The sequence below is a fragment of the Carcharhinus amblyrhynchos genome, chromosome 8 (assembly GCF_965287045.1).
Source record: "Carcharhinus amblyrhynchos chromosome 8, sCarAmb.v2.hapA, whole genome shotgun sequence".
Classification (NCBI taxonomy): Eukaryota; Metazoa; Chordata; class Chondrichthyes; order Carcharhiniformes; family Carcharhinidae; genus Carcharhinus; species Carcharhinus amblyrhynchos.
The window spans coordinates 114,832,746-114,856,329 of NC_137331.1; the positions used below are offsets into that span (position 1 = coordinate 114,832,746).

General features: G+C 44.3%; 1 protein-coding gene across 1 annotated transcript; it reads right to left on the reverse strand.

The window, feature by feature from the left end:
- Positions 1–85: 85 nt before the first annotated feature.
- LOC145346848 (cathepsin Z-like) lies at positions 86–18,891 on the reverse strand. Its single transcript, XM_080194676.1, has 6 exons — positions 18,750–18,891; positions 10,566–10,729; positions 9,099–9,278; positions 6,129–6,279; positions 4,040–4,205; positions 86–1,829 (listed from the first exon to the last, which is right to left on the reverse strand). Exons 1-6 carry the CDS (start codon positions 18,887–18,889, stop codon positions 1,719–1,721), a joined length of 912 nt encoding a protein of 303 aa, XP_080050802.1. The 5' UTR covers positions 18,890–18,891; the 3' UTR covers positions 86–1,718.
- Positions 18,892–23,584: the final 4,693 nt, after the last annotated feature.

Here is a 23,584-nt window from a genome sequence, read left to right on the forward strand (position 1 = left end):
CTCAATGAGATCTCCCCTCATTCTTCTAAACTCTAACGAGTACAAGCCTAGTTTATTCAGCCTCTCCTCATAGCTCAACCCCCTCAACTCCGGTATCAGCCTAGTAAACCTCCTCTGCACTCCCTCCAGGGCCAAAATATCCTTGCGCAGGTGCGGATTACTATCAAATAAACTGGTTGGACTTAAACCTGTTGTTGTGAGACTTCTTATTGTGTTTACCCCAGTCCAACGCCGGCATCTCTACACCATCACTATCCAGTGGCCATTGCTGGGAAGTGTGTACAGGAATGGGCATTGGATGGGAACAGGATAGGGCTGTAATCACATCTGGAGTATTGTGTCCAGTTTTGAACTCCTTATTTAGAGTCATAGAGGTTTACAGCATGGAAACAGGCTCTTCAGCCCAACTTGTCCATGCCACCCCCCTTTTTAACCACTAAGCTAATCCCAATTGTCCGCATTTGGCCCATATCCCTCTATACCCATCTTACTCATGTAACTGTCTAAATGCTTTTTAAAAGACATAATTGTACCCGCCTCTCTGGCAGCATGTTCTAGACACTCACCACCCTCTGTGTGAAAAAATTGCCCCTCTGGATCCTTTTGTATCTCTCCCCTCTCACCTTAAACCTACGCCCTCTAGTTTTAAACTTGCCTACTTTTGGGAAAAGATATTAACTATCCAGCTGATCTGTGCCCCTCATTATTTTATAGACCTCTATAAGGTCACCCCTCAGCCTCCTATGCTCCAGAGAATAAAGTCCCAGTCTATCCAGCCCTCTCCCTATAATGCAAACCATCAAGTCCCAGTAGCATCTGAGTAAATCTTTTCTGTGCCCTTTCTAGTTTATTAATATCCTTTCTATAATAGGGTGATTTGAGGAAGGATGTGGCGGCATTGGAGGCAGTTCAGAGGAGGTTCACCAGATTGATTCTGGGGATAAGAGGGTTGACGTACAAGGAGAGATTAAACAGTTTGGGCTTGTACTCAGAGGAGTTCAGAAGAGAGATGGGATCTGATCGAGTTATAGAAAATTTTAAAAGGAATTGATAAAAGTAAGCATAGGCCAAATATTTCCTCTTATTGTTCAATCTCAAACAAGAGGTCACAGGTATAGAGTGAGAGGTGGTAGATTTAAAACTGAGATAAGGAGGAACTACTTCTCACAGAGGGGGGTGAATGTGTGGGACTCGCTGTCCCGTAGCGCGGTGGAGTCCGAATCATTGAATGGTTTCAAGAAGGAGATAGATACATTTCTGATAAAAAAAAGGATAAGGGAATATGGGGAACAGACGGGGAGGTGGATTTGAGACCGAGGAGAGATCAGCCACTATCTGATTAAATGGCAGAACAGGTTCGAAGGGCTGAATTTGCCTACTTCTGCTCGCAATTCCTATGTATCCATGTAGCTGAATAGCCATTTAGTCTAAACCACCTTGACATATATGCGTCAAACAGCAACTTGGATGGCTGCATGTTACTGATAGACGGAGTTATAAGAAGGGGAGATGGAAGAAAGAAATAGTGAGGTTGAATTGCCTCAAATCTCTTTGAAAGGTTAAAACAAAATTGCAGACTTTCAGTGGGACCAGTACAAGCTTCAAATCACTGCAAATTGATACAACAGTTACATTAACATCCACTTCCAGTTTATACCAAGGTAAAATATGGCCAATCTGCTCTACAAGTTCTTCGTGGTAGCAAAGGCAGCTCCTCATCATAATATAGGATCTCCATAGCCACACAACCGCTCAATGGCAAGATTATAATGGTTACCCTTCCCATCTTTATAGGCGCTGGTGACAATCCGTAGCCACCCAGACTCTCCCTGTGGGGGTGAGAGACAGAAACAAGAAATCAATCTTTCCAAATTATTCTTATGGTTTGTATCAACACTTGTAGAAGCTAAATATAAATTACCCAATGGGTCTGCACTGCGGCACATCCATCAATAAATTGATAGTTCGAGCGCTCACAGGCCAGTTTACGTGACCAAAGATTGCTCCAAAACAAACTGCAACAACAGAGTCGCATAATACACATACCCTTTGCTTAAGGAGGATATCTCTTCACGGAAGCCATTCATTTTAATTAACCATTTTAATTTTGAGAGCGCCAGAATTTTGCCATCCCAGGGTATTAAGGGATACAGAGCCAAGGAGGGGTAAGGATAAATCAGCTACGATCTCAATCAATGAAAGAACAAGAGGAAGGGGCTGAATAGTCTACTTCCTGTTTCTGTGCAAAGAATTACATTAAACAGTTTTCCAATCAATCTGCCCCAGCAGAACAGGAATGTAACAGGTAGAGGCTGCTCCTGTGTGATCTAGGTCACAAATGTACACAATGACACACAGTGGTTAGCATTGCTGCCTCACAGCGCCAGGAACCTGGGTTCGATTCCCTGCTTGGGTCACTGTCTATGCAGAGTCTGCACACTCTCACGGTGTCTGCATGGGTTTTCTCCCACATTCTGAAAGATGCGCAGGTTAGGTGCATTGGCTATGCTAAATTTTCCCTCAGTGTACCCAAGTGTGGCGACTAAGAGATTTTCACAGTAACTTCATTGCAGTGTTAATGCAAGCCAACTTGTGACATTAACAAATAAAAACTTTAACTAGACAGAGAATGCTTGCCATTAATAGGGGACATAGCAATGGACATGACTCTAATGAGGACAAACCAAATGTGAAGCACTTCTTTGTGAGACTATTGTGTGCACTGGCCCAAAATATCTTGGCTGGCTGCTGAATAAATAGCTGTGGCCAATATTTACCTCTTAATCAATGTCATTAGAATGGACCATCTGGATATTTTCACATTGCAGTTTGTGGGAGGCAGTTTTCTGTATGCTAATTAGATGTTGCTTTTCTTACAGTTCAATCATACTTCTTTGGGAAGTGCTTTGGGAATCCTGAGCTTTTGCAGGATGCCATATACAATCTGTTCTTTCAAAGAGAGGAGGACATGTGGAAAATGATATTAAGGAACATAAAGATTAGAGAATGAGAGGTGCAATTTCACCAAACTCAACCAGCAGAACGTTCCAACAACTTTCTATTCGTAATGCTTTAGCAATGACTCTTACTGGCTGGCTCATTGAACAACCTGCTAGATGTACCAGTTGAATTAAAGTATTGAGTGGACAGCTTTTATGTTGCACTGTTGAGGAAAAGTACTCTCTCTCAACATTGTCTTTTAGAGGACAGCATAGTGGTTAGCACTGCTACCTCGCAGTGTCAGGGACCCAGGTTCAATTCCAGTCTTCAGCCACTCTGTGTGTGGAGTCTGTATGTTCTCTTTGTGACTGTGTAGGTTTCCTCAGGGTGCTCCGGTTTCCTCCCACACTCCAAAGATATGACTGTAACACTGCATTCCGCACCCTCTCCTTTCCTTCTCCCCTATGTACTCCATGAACGGTATGCTTTATTTATGGAGCGCGCAAGAAACAACATTTTTCATGCATCACAGTACATGTGACAATAATAAACCAAAGCAGCACGGTGGCATAGTGGTTAGCATTGCTGCCTCACAGTGCCAGGGACCTGGGTTTGATTCCCAGCTTGGGTCACTGTCAGTGCGGAGTCCGCATGTTCTCCTGTGTCTGCATGGGTTTCCTTCGGGTGCTTCAGTTTCCTCCCACAGTCCAAAAGACTTGCTAGTTAGGTGCATTCCATGCTAAATTCTCCCTCAGTGTACCCAAGTGTGGCGACTATGAGATTTTCACAGTAACTTCATTGCAGTGTTAATGTAAGCCGACTTGTGACATCAATAAATAAAACCTTTAACTGGACAGAGAATGCTTGCCAGTGCACCCGAACAGGTGCCGGAGTGTGGCGACTAGGGGGTTCCACAGTAACTTCATTGCAGTGCTGACTTGTGACTAATGAATACACTTTGACTTTAACTTAACTTAAATATCTGCAAGTGGCCTCTCTCTCCACTCTGCTTTGCAATGGCCTGAATCATTTTCTTCCAAATGAGCTTAGTAAACATGCAAATGCTTATCCTGCCCGCACGGACCAGCAACACACTCACCCACGGTTCTCCCCAAGAGTTGCGGACTGTCCAATACTCTGTCCCATCTTCAGTCACACCCCAGCCTGCCACCGACACAATGTGATTGGGGATAGCCAGTGGCTCAAATTCTGCAAATACTCCTCCACGGTAAGCTTCCAGTTTCCTCGTTGCCATTATACTACAACTGGAACCAAATAAAACACCGCGAGTTACTATTCCACTGACATAACCTGAGGACAGGAGTTTAAAAGTGACTGGGAAAACAATCCAAGGGGAGAACAGAAATGAGACTTTTTTTTCAATACAGCAAGTTGTTACAATCTAGAATGCAAGACCTGAAAAGTTTGTGGGTACAATTCAATAACAACTTTCAGAAAAGAATTGGATAAATTCTTCAAGAGAAATTAGCAGGACAAAAGCTGACAAGTGGGATGAATCGGAAAGCCCCTTCTAAGAGTCAGCATGGATACAATGGGGTGAATGGCCTCTTTGGGTGCCAATGATTATCACAGAGTCATAGAGATATACAGCATGGAAAGAGGTCTTTCAGCCCCACTTGTCCATACTGCCCTTTAATTTTAACCACTAAGCTAGTCCCAATTGCACGCATTTGGCCCAGATCCCTCTATACCCATCTTACCCATGTAACTGTCTAAATGCTTTTTAAAAGACAAAATCGTACTCGCCTCTACTACTACCTCTGGCAGCTTGTTCCAGACACTCACTACCCTCTGTGTGAACATTGCCTCTCTGAACCCTTTTGTGTCTCTCTCACCTTAAACCTGTGCCCTCTAGTTTTAGACTCCCCATCTTTGGGAAATGATACTGACTATCTAATTAATCTGTGCCCCTCATTATGTTATAGACCTCTATAAGATCACCCCTCAGCCTCCTACGCTCCAGAGAAAAAAGTCCCAGACTATCCAGCCTCTCCTTATAACTCAAACCATCAATATTAAAAGATATGCCAAATTATTTTTAATCTAAATATCCTCCTTTTTCCACAAATATCAGCGAGCAGCCCAAATGATGTCATTATATTTCCTACTCTAATTTCTTTTGGCTTTTTCCTCTACTTAATCGGCCAAATGGATACATAAGAGATTTTCTTGATGCTTCCATGCTTTGCTCAAATGCAGCAGGAAAGACAAATGTCTGGTGTTAATAACCATGGTGATGTCATGAGGCTTATTTTAGATATCTGATAAAGAAGTACTTTTGGGAAAATTACACATGTTCCAATACAATTTCATATTGTCATAGCCCCCACTATCAACATCCTGGGGGTTACCATTGACCAGAAACTAAACTGGGCCAGCCATATGAATACTGTAGTTTCAAGAACAGGTCAGAGATTAAAAATTCTGTGTTGAATAACTCATCTCTTGGTCCTCAAAGACTGTCCTTCTACAAGGCACAAGTCAAGATGGGTGCAGTTCCAACAAAACTCCTACTCTGTCCAAGGTCACAAGAAACTATAAAAGGTTGTGAACAAAGCCCAGTCCATCAGTCAAACCATCTCCCATTCTTTCTGGTTGTGTCACAGCTTGGTATGGCTCCTGCTCTGCCCAAGACCGCAAGGAACTACAAAAGATTGTGAATATAGCCCAATCCATCTCACAAACCAGCCTCCCATCTGTTATCTCTGTCTACACTTCCCACTGCCGTGGCAAAGCAGCCAGCATAATTAAGGACCTCATACACACCAGACATTCTCTCTTCCACCTTCTTCCGTTGGGAAAAAGATACAAAGGTCTGAGGTCACGTACCAACCGACTCAAGAACAGCTTCTTCCCTGCTGCTGTCCGACGTTTGAATGGACTTACCATATGTTAAACTGATCTTTCTCTACACCCTAGCTATGACTGTAACACTACATTCTGCAGCCTCTCCTTTCCTTCTCTATGAAGAGTACGCCTTGTCTGTATAGCGTGCAAGAAACAATACTTTTCACTGTATATTAATACATGTGACAATAATAAATCAAATCAAATCAAAAACTTCCTTTTCTTCTTTCCGATCTCATTCCCATCACCCAAATATTCAGACAAATAAATATAATAAAATGCGACAGGTTGGACAAACCAGTAACAAAGGAGCCCTTTACCTGACAGGCCCATTGGTGTAAATTTCTGCCTTCATCTGTTCATATCCACTAATTTCACCATAATCTCCAACTTTCCACGAGGTATAGTTCTGGATCACATTGCAGACACCAAATGTGGTGCATGTGCCACACTGGTTAAACGGTTTACACTCTGCAATAAAGGAATGTCACAGTCAAAGGGTGCAAGTCAGAATCTAAGTGAACAAACCTTCAATAAAACTCAGAGATCTATAAATGATGAACTGGGTGCTCTGTCACTGGGCACAGCAAGGGCTTCAAGAAAAGGCCACTGCACCCACAAAGTTTGGTCAATAATGTAACTGTCTACACTATTTACTACACCCTAGCAACACCAGAGCTGGCAACTGCAGGCAGACCCAAAACGATGGTTAAACTTCCTCCTGTCACAGATTGACACTATTTGAAATTAAATACCAACGCAGCACTGTCATTGTTTTCTGCATCTTCCCAGATTTAGTGGCACTGAGTTCAGTCCAACTGAAGGCTTAAACTTCAGACTTTTCCAGCACTGTGCAGGAATTCACACCTACACTGCAACACCTGTAAGCTTTTTAAATAGCATTTTCCCATTAATCTGACAGTCTGTGAATATGCCAGGAATTGTTTTGGGTCTGCTTTATCTTATTGGTATTATTTTTATCTCTAATTTATTTCTTACATTGCACTTTTCAAATGGTTGGAGCAAGCTTGAAGGATGGAGTGGCCTACTCCTGATCCAACAATTCACTTTGCCATGTAGTTCTTCGCCTTGTAAGAAGTCTCACAACACCAGGGTAAAGTCCAACAGGTTTATTTGGTAGCAAACACCACTAGCTTTCGGGGCTCTGCCCCTTCGTCAGTTAAGTGGGGAGTTCTGATCACAAGCAGAGCATATAAAGGCACACACTCAGTTTACAGAATACTGATTAGAATGTGAGTCTTTACAGCTAATCAAGTCTTTAACTGTGCAGTGAGTGGAGATAGCACTAAGCATAGGTTAAAGAGATGTGTATTGTCTGGAGGCAATACAAAGTTACAAAGAAAAATACGAAAGCTAGTGGCGTTTGCTACCAAATGAACCTGTTGGACTTTAACCTGGTGTTGTGATACTTCTTACTGTGTTTAACCCAGTCCAACGCCGGCATCTCCACATTGTTATTAGTCTTGGCCACTAGGTGACAACACAGAGCACTTCTTCCACAGTTCTGACTTCCATGTTTGGTGTAGAAAGTGATTTATTTCAAATTTTAACTTCTTAAATTTATACTTTAAGGATATAAATGACACTGAATATTTTCATATTTCATGTGATATTTGCACCCCAAATTTATGTTTAGTCTCATAAATTTGTAACAATCTCAAACACCAGCCTCACTGGACAGACTGTGATATAACCTCTTATATATTCCCCACTTAGTCACATGCATAAATTATTTACATGCTCACATTTTAAGCTCAAATCCTGTTAACACAATTCCAAGGTTTAATCACTAATTTAAAATTATTTGCAGGCTTTACTACCTGACATACTGACAATTGGCCACAAAAAGGTTTCAAGGCGCACATTCAGTAAAATCATGGAATCTCTACAGTGCAGAAGGAGGCCACTCAGCCCATCATGTCTGCACTAAGTCTCTGAAAGAGCATCCCGTCCAGGCCCGCCCCTGTCCCCATAACAATGGCCAATCCATCTAACCTGCACATCCTTGGGCCACTAAGGGGCAATTTAGCATGGCCAATCCCCCTAACCTACACGTCTTTGGACTGTGGGAGGAAACCGGACTGCCCAAAGGAAACTCACGCAGACATGGGGAGAATGTGCAGACTGCAAACAGACAGTCACCTAATGGCAGAACTGAACCCGAGTCCCTGGCGCTGTGAGGCAGCAGTGCTAACCACTGTGCCACCGTGCTGTGTGTTTGCATTGTGATGGGAGATTGGTAAAGGTCAACGTAATCTTAAGTAGTTGACGTATTCAATGATGTATTCAAACTTAATTCTTCATTAATTCTGAGATGTAGACCGAGTTGTTCTTCAGCGAAGACTAAAGGTAAAGAGGTTCCTTTCTGGTGCATTTGATGAATATTCTTGCTGGAACGTCACATCTTACAGAGGGAAAGAGGTGTGCTAGAGATGTTGACAATTCTAAGCAGCCTGGACAAGGTAAATAGGGATGGAGTGTTGGTTGCTAAGCCCATAACCAAGAGAATATTAATTTAAGAATATCACTAAAAGAGAGGAGGAATTGGAAATTATCGGGGAAAACCGTACCAAAAACAGTGGGAAAAACAGAATTCATGATAACCTCTGATAGAGAGTGCATAAAAATTTGAAAGAGGAAAGAAAAAATAGGGGAAAAATGATAGAGTTAGCTGAAGTAGGGCGTGAGGAGGTTCATTTGGGGGATCAACACCAGCATGGACCAGTTGGGCTGAATGGCCTATTGTTGAACTGTAGACTCTGTGTAATTCGATCTGACATTGCTATGGCCTCTCTTAGTTTGCAGGTGGGATGAGGGGATGACATGCAAAATGGTAACCTGTCCCAGAGTTCAAGAAAGGCTACAATGAGACATAAAAGTAATACTAAGACTCAACACGGTGACACAGTGGTTAGCACTGTTGTCTCATATCACCAGGGACCCGGGTTCAATTCTTGCCTCGGGTGACTGGCTGTGCATGGGTTTCCTCCGGGTGCTCCAGTTTCCTCCCACACTCCAAAAATGTGCAGGTTGAGTTGATTGGCCATGATAAATTGCCCCTAAATGTCAGGTGGATTAAGAGGGGAAATACTTGTGGGATTATGGGGATAGGACAGGACCTGGGTGGGATTGTTGTCAGTGCATGTCGATGGGCCAAATGGCCTTCTTCTGCATTGTAGATTCTATGATTCTATGACATTAAATCTATTTAAAAGTATTTATGAACAGGCAAAGGAAATTTAGGTCTTAAAGTTAAGAGGGGAACGTACCTTGGTCCTTAGCCTGGTAGTTGTTGCAGGTTTCATCTGGAATCCCCTTATGGTGAGCGTATCTCCAAACTGCCAAATGGTCTCCCCCAAAGCAGGAGCCAGAATGGCCACAGTCTAGAACATTCTGGACAGACAGGTACGCAGGTGGCCAAGCACCCTTCCTCTTGATGTTTATACGATCTGTGGACACCAAATAAAAGCAGACTCCTGCATCCCGAAACCTTCTCCAAAGACATTACATCACTGACAACATTTCCAAAAATACTTCACTGGCTCTAAAGAACTTTGGGACTAATCAGGTTGGTGAAATACGTAGAAACATAGAAACTAGAAGCAGGAGGAGGCCATTCTGCCCTTCGAGCCTGCTTCACCGTTCATTTTGATCATGGCTGATCATCAAATTCAATATCCTGATCCCGCCTCCACTTCCCCCCATATCCCTTTAGCCCCAAGAGCGATATCTAATTTCTTCTTGAAATCACACAACGTTTTGGCCTCAACTGCTCTCTGTGGTGGTGAATTCCACACATTCCTCACCCTCTGGCTATATACATTCAAGCTTTTCTCTTATTAATGTATAATATTGAGCATTTAATCTCCTGGATCAGATAACAGAGGAATATCAGAGCACATCGTGCAAGATAAACAGAGTGAAACACATTGCTATTGGCTGTGTGAAATGTAGTGGAGTGTGAATCTCAAACCCAATCTACAGCATCTCAATCTTCACAGAATGTAACTCCCTTCAACCAGAGTAAAAATAAATGGAAAACTGCTTGAAACTTGTGTCCCCCAGTTGCTCTCCTACCATCAAACCATCCGGTTTCACCACACACTCTTCCGGTTGGCTTGTCTTGTAACCACCATCATGTCACAGTTCAACGTGACATGATTAAAGAGCAGCTCCTTGATTATAGAATCGTAGAAAATAGGATCGGGAGGAGGCCATTTGGCCCTTCGAGCCTGTTCCACCATTCAATATGTGAGGCAGCAGTGCTAACCACTGTGCCACTGCACTGCCCACTGTCCTAAACTATCTACCCTGTATCCTCAGACTTAAACCCTGGTTCTGGACACTTCCACCATCAGGAATATCCTTCCTGTATCTATACTGTCCGGTCCTGTTGGAATTTTATAGGTTTCTATGAGATTGCCCACTCATTCTTCTGCACTCCAGCAAGTAAAGTTTAAAGTTACTTGCCTCAGTACCACTCTATTCTGCCTTGCACCATCCTCCCTTTTGTCACTCCTGCTTGCCACCTTATCATAGACCTTTTCTCCCTCCCTTTCTCCCTGTGTGGTCGCTGTGAAGAAAAACCTGCTCACAACTTCTAACTTTTCCCACTGCTGATCAAGAAGGTGAAATGTTAACTCTCTGCAGATCGCCAGTCTTCATATCACTGACTTCAACACTTCTTGAGGAGAGCTGGGCGGGAGAACAGATACCGGGAACGAGCTTCACCTCACCTGCGAGAGCGCTAGTCGCCCCCATTGCCCAGCACGAGCCACAGTATTGGGGGATATGCTGGTTACGGGTGACACTGACGTAGTTCTTGTTATCCACTTTCCGCCAATCCCAAACCTTTGGCAAATCGGAGACGTTCAGGTATTCATGAGGTCGAGGATAAGTCCTGGAAAGAGAGATATTTGACACCAGGAAGAACAGAATCCGGTGAGGCCGTTCAGTAACACTCGTCTCAGTTACAAGGGTTCCTGGTTTCAGTCCCAGTCGAGGGCCTGAGCTCAAAAATCAAGGCTGACACCCCCAGCACAGAACATATGAGTTAGGAGGAGTAGGCCACTCAGCCCCTCTAGTCTGCCTCTCCCATTCAGTAAATTCACGGGCTGACAGCATCTCTGGAGAGTAAAGCCAACTTTTCGAGTCAGGATGAGCCTTCGTCTGAGCTGAAGGCAAGGAAAATCATAAGAACATAAGAAATAGGAGCAGGAGTAGGCCATCTAGCCCTTCGAGCCTGCCCCGCCATTCAATAAGATCATGGCTGATCTGAAGTGGATCAGTTCCACTTTCCCGCCCTCTCCCCATAACCCTTAGTTCCCCTGTTTATCAAAAACCTATCTACCCGTGACTTAAATATATTCAGCGAGGCAGCCTCCACCACTTCAACAGGCAGAGAATTCCAGAGATTCACCACCCTTTGAGTGAAGAAGTTCCTCCTCAACTCTGATCTAAACCGCCCCCCCCCCTTATCTTGAGGCTGTGCCCTCTAGTCCTGCTATCCTTTCTAAGCGGGAAGAATCTCTCTACCTCTACCGGAAAATCAGACAAGATTTACACTGTGAGAATGGGGGTGAGGGTTGCTGTAATTCTTAGAATCCTTACACTGCAGAAGGAGGCCATTCAGCCCAGCGAGTCTGCACCAAACTTCTAACAGAGCAGCTTACCCAGGCCTTCTTCCCCACCCTCTCCCCCATAACACCACATATCTACCCCACTAATCTACCTAACCTGCTCATCTTTGGACATTTACGGGCAATCGAGAATGCCAATCCACCTAACTTGCACATCTTAGGAGTGTGGGAGGAAACCTGAGCACCCACAGGAAACCCATGCAGACACGGGGAGAATGTGCAAACTCCGCACAGACAGTCATCCGAGCTGGGAGTGGAACCCAGGTCCCTGGAGCTGTGAGGCAGCAGTATTAACCACTGTGCCACTGTGCCACTCAAAATTGATGGGAATTGCATAGACCAGAAGTCAAAGGGAATGTAAATGGTGATGATAAAGGCTAGGAATGGTGCTAAGTGCGTCCATTACAAGATCAAAATGTGCAAATGGTAGAAAAAAAGACGCAAGAGTGTAAGAATGTGTCAGTAGGTCCTAGTGGGGTGGGAGAAGAGGAAGGGAAGCAAAATGAAAAGCAAGATTTTAGCAGTGGAAAAATAAAATTAATAAAAATTGACTAAGGAGATGAAAAGAGGAAATGAAATAAAGTAAATGGAAATGGAGTGGAGGTGGAGGACAGGGTTCATGTCCTGGAGTTGTTGAACTCAATGTTCTGTCCAACAGGCTGGAAAGTGTCCAATTGGACAATGATAATTTCCTAGTGTCCGAATCACAATTCATCCTTTAACAAACAATGAAAACCAGGCTATTCAACCATGAAGTGGGTGGCACAGTGGTTAGCCCTGCTGTCTCACAGCACCGGGGACCTGGGTTCAATTCTGGCCTCAGGTCACTGTCTATGTGCAGTTTGCACATTTCCCCCGTGTCTGCGTGGGTTTCCTCGGGGGTGCTTCAGTTTCCTCCCACCGTCCAAAGATGTGTGGGGTAGGCCATCTGATGTGTGATTGGCCATGCTAAATTGGGGGATTAGCAGAAGTTTCGGGAATTGGGCCTGGGTGGGATTGTGGTCAGTGCAGACCTCTTGGGCCAAATGGCCTCCTTCCGATTCTACGGATTCTATGAAGCTAATTGCTGTTTGTGGGACACGGTTTTGTGTAACACAGTGTGAGGTTTCCTACATTACAACAGTGACTGCGCCCCAGGAATACTGCATTGGCTGTGAAACACTTCTGGTTGCAGTGAGGTTGTGGAAGACACTATATAAAGGCAAATTCTTCCCTGGACCCAGGTTGGTCCACTGAGGCAGAAAACAACTTTGCAAATCTGAAAAACGCCTTGTGCCGAACTCTCCAAATATTCTCTAACTTTCAAAAGTCATACTAATGAATCAAATGGGATATTAGCCAGTTGATTAGCCAGTGTAGTGACTGAAGGAAGTACAACCAGTTCTTTATGTAACTCACAAAGCACTACCATCAAGGACAGTTTATTTCCATAGCAAATGAGCTTTTTTTTTCAAGCTACTTGTGTGGACTACTTGATTCACCATCCAGATTGAGCTTTTTATTGAAGAGGTGATAAATTGATGAGGGAAGGCCTGTGGATGCAGTTTATATGGACTTAATAAAGCATTTGACAAGGTCCCACATGGCAGACATGTACAAAAATTAAAATCATATGGGATTCAGAGTGAGTTGGCGAGATGGATACAGAACTGATTTGGTCATAGACTACAGAGAGTAGTGGCCAGTCCACAGTAAGAAGTCTCACAATACCAAGCCAAAGTCCATCATGAGCTTTCAGAGTGCTGTTCCTTCATCGGGTGACTCACTGATGAAGGAGCAGCACTCTGAAAGCTCGTGATATTAAATAAACCTGTTGGACTTTAACCTGTTGCTGTGAGATTTCTTACTGTGCCCACCCCAGTCCCAGCAGCATCGTCACATCAGAGAGTAGTAGCAAAAGGGTATTTTTCAGAATGGAGATCTGTAGTTAGTGCTGTTCCACACGGATCAGTGCTGGAAACTCTGTTGTTTGTAGTATATATAAACGATCTGGAAGAAAATGTGGGAGGTCTGATTAGTAAGTTTGCGGATGACACTAAGACTGGTCGAATTGCTGATGTTGCCAGGGATTGTCAGAGGATATAACAGGATATAGACAGATTGGAGACTTGGGCACAGAAATGACAGACGGAATTTAATTTGGACAAATGCGAGGTGATGCATTTTGGAGGATGAAATTTAGGTGTGAATTATACTGTAAATGGCGGAACCCTTAGGAACATTAACCTACAGAGGGATCTGAGCGTGCAGGTCCACAGATCTCTGTAATGGCAATACAGGTGGCTAAAGTGATTAAGAAGGCATACAGCATGCTTGCCTTCATAAGCCAGGGCATTGTGTACAAGAGTAGGGAAATCATGTTGCCGCGATATAAAACCTTGATTAGGCAGCATTTGGAGTATTGAGTGCAGTTCTGGTCACCACACTATCAGAAGGACATGGAAGTTTTGGAGAGAGTGCAAAGAAGGTTCGCCAAGATGTTGCCTGGTCTTGAGGGTGTTGGCCATGAGGAGAGGTTGAATAAATTGAATTGTTTTCACTAGAGGCTGAAGGGAGACCTGATAAAGGTATAGACAGGGTGGAACAGTTAGAAGCTTTTTCCCAGGGTGGAAGTGTCAATTACAAGCGGACATAGGTTCAAGGTGAAGCGGGGGGGGGGGAAGTTTAAGGAAGATGTGTGGGAAAGTTTTTCACACAGAGAGTGGTGGGTACCTGGATATGCTGCCAGAGGTGGTGGAAGCAAACACATTAGGAACATTTAAGAGGCATTTGGGTGGGTACATGAATAGGGAGGGAATAGAGTAAAGGCTAAAGGTTTCTCTTTTGGTTTAGTTAGGGCATCATGGGCATGGGTTTGAAGGGCCTGTTCCTGTGCTGTACTTTTCTTTGACCTTTGTCCTACATTTGGTGATGTAGAAATGCATTTGCTGGTCACAATCTCTTGAATACTTGACGTGGAAGAAATCTATTATTATAAATAAATGAATTTTGGATTATGGAGAAAAGGCAGGGGAATGGGAATGGGTGAGATTAGAAAGGCACCGGGGTGTGCTCAGGCTGGCCTGAACAAGAGGGGCTGAATGGCCTCCTTCTGCGCTGTAACTTGTCTATAGCTCGAATTGGATCATTCTTTCAAACAACCGGCACAGGCACAGTGGGCCGAATGGTCTTTCTGTCATTCTGGGACTTCCTTATATGATTATAGTTGACTTGAAAATGGATTTCTGTTGTAATGAAGTTTTCTTCTTCAGGGATTGCAGCTGTTAGAACCGGAATGTTAATTCATTGTCATTTGTGGAATAAATACAGCTCTGATCTTCACAAGTATCACATCTGTGAACAGTCCAAACTTGTGGCCTTTTTGTCCTGGTTGCCATCTCTTCAAAACAAGAGTTCAAAGCCAACTATAGTTACAAAAAAACCCCAGCCATTTCCAAGTAAAATTCCACATGTTGCAAGCTCCTCAAACTGCAGCTTTAGAGAGATCAAGGCTTTTGGGGAAAAGCTGACAGATTTGTCCAGGGAATATTATATTGGAATCTGAACATCAGCAATGAAAATCCAAACAAGCCAGAGCAACCAAGGGCAAATTCGGGACTGAATCTATTCACCAGTGGCACGGTGGCACAGTGGTTAGCACTGCTGTCTCACAGTGCCAGGGACCCGGGTTCAATTCCCGGCTTGGGTCACTGTCATAGAATCCTACAGTGCGGAAGGAGGCCATTCAGCCCATCAGGTCTGCATCTTCCACAATCCCACCCAGGCCCTATCCCCATAACCCCAAGCACTTACCCTAGCTAATCCCCCTGTCACTAAAGGTCAATTTAGCACGGCCAATCCACCTAACCTGCACATCTTTGGACCTTGAAAGGAAACCGGAGCACCCGGAGGAAACCCACACAGACACGGGGAGAATGTGCAAACTCCACACTGATAGTGATCCAAGCTGGGAATCGAACCCGGGTCCCTGGCCCTGTGAGGCAGCAGTGCTATCCACTGTGCCACCCTGTCTGCGTGGAGTCTGCACATTCTCTCTGTGCCTGCGTGGGTTCCCTCCGGGTGCTCCAGTTTCCTCCACAGTGCGAAAGATGTGCTGGTTTGGTGGATTGACAATGCTAAATTCTCCCTCAGTGTACCCGAACAGGCGGCAGAGTGTGGCGACTAGGGGATTTTCACTGTAACTTCATTGCAGTGTTAACGTAAGCCTTACTCGTGACACTAAGAAATAAACATTGAGCAACTTTGCATTCGATAATATACCATTTCACCAGCTTCATGGGAATGGAATCACACAATTAGAGTTTCATTCAGCACAGAAGGAGGCCATTTGTTGCACGCTTCCGTGACGATGGCTCTTAGTCCCACCCCTTATTTTTCCCTGTAAGATAAACTCGCCTGATCCTTCATGACAAAAGTGGTCAAGAGAAATACTTTTTTTGCTTGGCAGCCTTTAGGCTCCTGAGCTGGTGGTCAGCTCGATGGTAAGCTCTGCTAAACATCAAAATAAGCAAAATGCTCTGGATGCTGGAATGTGAAAGAAGGACAGAGGAGGCCCGAACATCTCAGCAGGTCAGTCAGCACCTATCAGGAGAAACATTTCAAATCCCTTTGTCAGAACTGGAGGGAGGAAGAATGTGTTAGAGCTGTCGAACGGGTGAAGGAGTGATGGGGAAGGTGAGCGAGTGGCTACGTAATTGAGTGAGTCAATGAATGACCAGGGAATGAGTAACTATTGAGTGGGTGTGTCATGAAATAACTGATTGGGTGGATGGGAGTGAGGGAATCATAGAATCCCTACAGTGCAGGAGGAGGCCATTTGGCCCATTGAGTCTGTACCGACCACAATCCCACCCAGGCCCTGTTCCCATAACTCCACATATCTACCTTGCTAATCCCCCTGACACTAGGGTCAATTTGTCATGGCCAATCAACTTAACCCGCGCATCTTTCAGACTCTGGGAGACAACCGGAGCACCCAAAGGGAACACACACACACACAGACACATAGACACACACACACACACACACACACACACACACACACACACACACAAGGAGAAAGTGCAGACTCCGCACAGACAATGACCCAAGGCCGGAATTGAACCTGGGTCCCTGGCGTTGTGAGGCAGCAGTGCTAGCCACTGCGCCACCCTAATGAGCTTGACTGACTGATTGTGTTTAAGGGATTAGCTATTGAAAATCATGAGGTGTTTGGACAGAGCAGATAGGGAGAAACTATTCCCGCTTGTGAAAGGGTCAAGAGGAGGCATAGATTTAAATTAGTGAAATAATGTGATGATACTGTGCCTTTAAGAAATGTGTTCATATCATGTTTCTTGTGAGGGATATGTTTAAAATTCAGCTCTGTTTTACACGGTGCCAATTTGTCTGCAAAACAGGCAGTTCATTTGCTGAGCATGCAGGCTAATGATTGATTTTAGCTAGGGATGTGTTTGATTTTAATCTGAGTTAATGAAGTTTTGTTTATTTGCTTTTTCCCCTGGGGTTTCAGTGTAGGGTTTTGATTAAGTTGATTGACAGAGCTGTGTGCTTAAGGGGTGGAGTTAAGCTTAGAGGGAAAAGCAAGCTGTTACTGCTGGGTTCTGAAAGTAGCAAGAGGTCTCTCTCTCTGGAGTTTGCTGTTTGGGACCTGCTAGGAGAAATAGGTCTCTCTGTCTGTCTCCCCAGAGGTGTTCTAGAGGCTTGGGAACTGGCAGCCCAAGCCAAAGCACCTAAGACTACGTGTTGCTAACTAATTTTGGAGAGAAGTCTAAGTTTATAAGAGGAATATTGCTTGAATATTCCAATAGAAATAGGTTAGCAATTAAAAATTGTTTCTTGTCATGTTAAGTATTTCAATTGGTAAAAGTCAAGCTAATTAATTCATTATGGTTAAACTATATTGTTAAATAAAGTTTATTTTGATAAAAGCTTCCTAGTGTGTCAATAGAATCACACCTGGAGTGAAATACCTTATCCTCACACTAATGCCAAGGTAGAAAAACTGTTGGACTCTAGTCAGGCTTCACAACAAACTTTGGGGTTTCTGATCTCATCCCGAACAACAAGCAAAAGTAACACAATGAGAAATATTTTCAAAAGTAAGATCTGAAATACGTGGCCTGAGTGTGTAGTGGAGGCTGGTTCAGTTGAAGCATTTGAATAAGAATGAGACTGTTATCTGAAAAGGAAATATGTTCAACATTGTAGGGAAAGACGGGAGAATGGAACTAAGTTAGTTGCTCATCCAGAGCAGATATGATGGGCCAAATATACCCTGTAGTAATTCTGTGATTCTGATAATAATTTGGTGATTCTGGTGTGGCATGGTGACATAGCGGTTAGCACTACTGCCTCACAGCGCCAGTGACCCACATTCGATTCCCAGCTTGGGTCACTGCCTGTGAGGAGTCTGCACTTTCTCCCTGTGTCTCCATGGGTTTCCTCCGGGTGCTCCGGTTTCCTCCCACAGTCCAAAGATGTGCAGGTAAGGTGAATTGGCCATGCTAAATTGCCTCATAGTGTCAGAGGGATTAGGTAAAGTAGATGCATGGGGTTAGGGTCTGGGTGGGATTGTGGTCAGTGCAGACTCGATGGGATGAATGGCCTCCTTCTGTACTGTAGGATTCCATGATAAAGCTGGTGATGGAGTGAGTGAGTGTGATTGTGTTTGAGTGTTTAAATGAGGGTGAGTGAGTGACTGAGTGTTTAAATGAGTGTGTTTAAATAAGTGAGGAGTGAGTGAACGTTTTGTGAGTGAATGAGTGTGATTGTGTATGAGTGGGTGTTTGGTATGAGTGAGTGATGGTGTTTGAGTGAGTGAAAGTTTTGTGAGGATATTTAAATAATTGAGTGTTTAAATGAGTGAGTGTTTAAATGAGTGCTTGAGTGTTTAAATGAGTGAGTGTTTAGATGAGTGTGTTTAAATGAGTGAGGAGTGAGTGAGTGTTTTGTGAGAATGAGTGAGTGAGTGAGGCGTCGGGCACATTTCTCCCTCGGCACTGGGACAGGACTTTGCCCAGCTGAAGCTGGAACTCTCCCAGGTGCTGAGGCCGGGCTCGGTGAGATATAAAACAGCCCTTATTAACCCGCCTTTCCTGCTCAGTAATAGACTGGGGCCCTGAGAGTTACTATCCGGAACTTCTCTGGCAATAGGGTTCCGCCTGCAATGAGCCCTGGCCTCAGTGAACACAGTCTCTGTTCCTTACAAAACAGCATCTTAACCAATGCAAACGTCCCCTGTCCTCAGCAATAACTGCAAGTTTGATTGAGTGTCCTTACTTGACGCTGCGGACTCTGCCGGTGTCTGCTAGCGGTTTGTAACATGGTAGATCAGGGTTGAAGTATAGTCCCGCTGCCCCAAGGGACAGACAGGACAGAAAGAGACACCGACACAGGTACTGCCCACATTCAGCCGCCATAGTCCTCCTGCAAAAGGGGAGGAGGGAGGGAGGGAATCACATGAGAACGCTGCAGTTCAGCTGTTGGTGGAGAAGGAGGTTTGGAACTAAGCCCAGGATCTGCTGGTCCAGAGATCAAACTGATAAAACTGCTGGCGACTTGGATGTTAATTAGATATATGGGCGGCACAGTGGTTAGCACTGCTGCCTCACAGTGCCATAGGAGCTGGGTTCGATTCCCAGCTTGGGTCACTGTGTTGAGTGTGTACTGTGCTTGTGTGGGTGCTCCGGTTCCATCCCACAGTCCAAAAGACGTGCTGGTGAGGTGGATTAGCCATGGTAAATTGCCCCTTAGTGTCCAAAGGTGTGTAGGTTAGGTGGATTAGCCATGGTAAATTGCCACTTAATGTCCAAAAATGTGTCAGTTAGGTGAAATGGCCATGCTAAATTGCCCCTTAGTGTCCAAAGGTGTGTAAAATAGGTCGATTGCCAGGCTAAATTGCCCTTTAATGTCCAAAGATGTGTTGGTTAGGTGAAATGGCCATGGTAAATTGCCCCTTAGTGTCCAAAGGTGTCGACCTAAAATAGGTCGAATGGTCAAGATAAATTGCCCCAAAGATGTGCTGGTTAAGTGAATTAACCTTGCCAAATTACCCCTTAGCATCCAAACATATATATAGGTTAGGTGGATTCGCCATTGAATTTGTGTGATTACGGGCATAGGGTGGGCCTGGGTAAAATGCTTTTTTGGAGTGTTGATGAAAGCTTGATGGGCTGAATGGCCTCATTTTCCACCGTAGTGATCCTATGAACTTCTAATATAATGACCCAGCATAGGAGGCTATTTGACTCACTATGGGCTCTGCTGCCTTGGGTGGACCTTCCCTCCAATTTCCCTGTCCTTTCCTCTTCACCCTGCAGAACTACCCTCTTCCAAGAATTATCCCTTGGAAAGTTATGTTGGAATGTGCTTCCATCACTCTTTTAGCCACTACATTGCAGATCAGAATAATTTGCTGTGCAATAAACTCTCTCCCTCGTCTATGCACCAACGTGAAGTGACTGGATTGTATTGTAGATGAGGTTTTACAGAACATTGAGTGGCAGCAGATAGTCCCCTAATGAAGAATTTGATTTGATTTATTATTGCCACATGTATTAACATACAGTGAAAAGTATTGTTTCTTGCACACCATACAGACAAAACATACCATTCATAGAGAAAGAAACAAGAGAGTGCTGAATGTAGTGTTGCAGTCATAGCTAGGGTGTAGAGAAAGATCAACTTAGTGCGAGGTAGGTCCATTCAAAACTCTGATGGCAGCAGGGAAGAAGCCGCTCTTTGGTCGGTTTGTACATGATCTCAGATTTTAATATCTTTTTCCCAATGCGAAAAGGTGGAAGAGAGAATGTCCGGGCTGCATGGGGCCCCCGAGGCAGTGGGAAGTGTAGACAGAGTGGGAAGCTGGCTTACGTAATGGATTGGGTTACATTCATGACCTTATGTAGTTCCTTGTGGTCTTGAGCAGAGCAGGAGCCATACCAAGCTGTGATATAACCAGAAAGGTAGATAGGTTTTCGATAGATAAGGGAATTAAGGGTTATGGGGAGAAAGCGGGAAAGTGGAACTGATCCACTTCAGATCAGCCATGATCTTATTGAATGGCAGGGCAGGCTCGAAGGGCTAGATGGCCTACTCCTGCTCCTATTTCTTATGTTCTTATAGAATGCTTTCTATGGTGCATCTGTAAAAGTTGGTGAGAGTCGTAGCTCAGAAGGGGAGCACTCTTCCTTCTCTCACTGGATGTGTGTGAGGGGAAAAGGCAGCAGATAGCAATCAGGAACAGCAACTCAGGCTGTTCTTTCTGACCTGTTTCTAGCACAGAGCCATGGGGGTTGCCAATCCTCCAGGATTGGCTGGAGTCTTCAGGAACTGGGGATGAATCTCCAGGACACTATTTTTATTTGATTTGACTTATTATTATCACATGTATTGGGATACAGTGGAAAATATTATTTCTTATGCACCATACAGACAAAACATACCATACATAGAGTACATAACGGAGCAGGAAAGGAGTGAGTGAAGAATGTATTGTTACAGTCATAGCCAGACTGCAGAGAAAGATCAACTTAACATAAGGTAGGTCCATTCAAAAGTCTGAAGACAGCAAGAAGAAGCTGTTTTTGAATTGGTTGATGCGTGACCTCAAGACTTCTGTATCATTTTACTGATGGAAGAAGGTTGAAGACAGAATGTCCTTAATTATGCTGGCTGCTTTGCCGAGACGGCGGGAAGTGTAGACAATCGATGGGAGGCTGGTTTGCGTGATGGATTGGGCTACATTCATGACCTTTTGTAGTTCCTTGCGATGTTGAGCAGAGTAGGAGCCCATACCAAGCTGTGATACAACCAGAAAGAATGCTTTCTATGGTGCATTTGTAAAAGTTGGTGAGAGTCGTAGCCGACATGCCAAATTTCCTTAGCCTTCTGAGGCATTGGTGGGCTTTCTTAACTATAGTGTCGGCATGGGCGGACCAGGACAGGTTGTGGTGATCTGGACACCTAGAAACCTGAAGCTCTTGACCATTTTCACTTCATCCCTGTTGATATAGACTCTGGAGAAACATCGTAGTGACATTAAATAGTTTTTGAAATATTGAAAATGGTAGAGAAAGGCTGTTTGCTCGATTGCCAAATTGGGTAATGAGTCTCTTTGTTTTCCAGTTCACATAGGAAGGCAATATGTCACGAGGATGGATGTGTTAACTGAATAATGGCAAAGCCATGTGATGAAACCTCTTGGAATATATTAGCCACAGTTGACAACATCTCTATTGTCACCTCAGCTGTGATAAACCTCGGCACAAATTGGGGAATCACAGGCTTTCTGATCTGAATGGCATAATAGCGTTCAGATCAGTTTCTTATCTCCACACCTCCCACCCCCAATGCCAAATGAAGACAGGAGAACGACACAGTTAATCTGTCACTCTACTGTACACACCATGAGTAAAACACATTGTGCCAATTCTAATAGCATTTCATTCAGATTGACCCAGTTACACTCAAACTGGGGCAATTTGGGAGCACTGCATATATAAACATAGCATCAGGAGCTGGCCATTCAGCCCTTTGAACCTGTTCCACCATTCAATGAGATTATAGCTGATCTATGGCCTAGCTCCTTATACCTGCCTTTGGCCCATGTCTCTTATTACCTTTTTTTCCCAAAAAATTATCTATCTCAGATTTAACAGTTTATTTATTAGTGACAAGTAGGCTTACATTAACACCACAATGAAGTTACTGTGAAAATCTCCTACTTGCCACACTCCAACACCTGTTTGTGTACACTGAGGGAGAATTCAGCATGGCCAATCCACCTAACCCCCATGTCTTTCAGACTGTGGGAGGAAACTGGAGCACCCATGCAGACATGGGGAGAACATACAGACTCTGCATAGACCGTGACCGATGCTGGGAATCGAACTCGGGTCACTGACGCTGTGAAGCACCACTGTGCCAATTTAAACTGACCTAGCATCAACTGCTGCTTATGGAAGAGAGTTCCAAGCCTTTTGTGTTTAGAAGTGCTTCCTAACATCTCTCCTGAACTGTCCAGCCTTAACCTTTAGACTATGCCCCTTAGTTCTAGAATTTACAACCAGTGGAAATAGTTTATCTTTATCTACCCTGTCTTTACCTTTATTGCAGGGTGGAGTTCAACCCTCACTCCCTCTCTCACTGTCTGCCTGCCTCCCAGTTACCTGGAGCCTGTTATTCTCCAGTCTCCTGTTCACAACTTCACAAAGCACTGCAGCCCTAAGCTATTTGTTGCCCGTGTAAATGATGCCTAATTTGCCAAACTACCAGCTCCCAACCCATAATCTGCAGTTTGTGTACATCTACCTGCACAGGGTGACTCTCGAGAAGGCTGATCTGACATCTGCAATGGTGACCTTGGTGGGTTCGACTGAGGTTTCCGGGGTGGAGGGTGTGTGCTCTGTTCTGAACAAGGATAGTCATGCACAGAAGTTCATGGGTTTCGCAGCTATCTCTGTGTTCCCAAGAGTGCCGGGAGAATTGTATATCCACATGGGAGCATTCTAACTCCCTGGACGCAGCTTTTGAGAGGCCCACCAACTGCAAGGATTTCCATTCTGTCAATGTGCAGATGTTGTGTGACCATCAAAACCACATCCTGCTGGTTTGTGCATGGCTCCCTGGGCGTTACCATAACCCCCACATCCTCAGTCACTCACAGGATCATCGAGGAGCCAGAAAGTCTGCAGGGATGATTGTGGAGGGATAGGGCAGAATGCAGCAGTATCTATCTCTGCATTCTTACCAACGCCCCTGAATGTCCCAGCTTAAACATCTTATAATTCTACCCTTGGTGAGATTTGAACGCACGTCATTAATCTCAGCCTCTAGATTGCTATACCCAGTGACAATGCCACAATACCACCATCTCCCATTCCACTTTCATCTGTGCCAAAGATACTTTATCAATTGATGTGCTCCACTTGTTTACTCCTAACCTTAACAATGCAATTAGAAAAATATTAATAGCTGTGAGTTTAAATTGATGTCTTGTTTCTGTGGATTTTACTGTGAAAATAAAACCAGTTGTTCCTTTGTAAATCCTTCTGTGAGAAAATATACAGGAATACACACACTATCAGGAATACACACACTGTCAGGAATACACA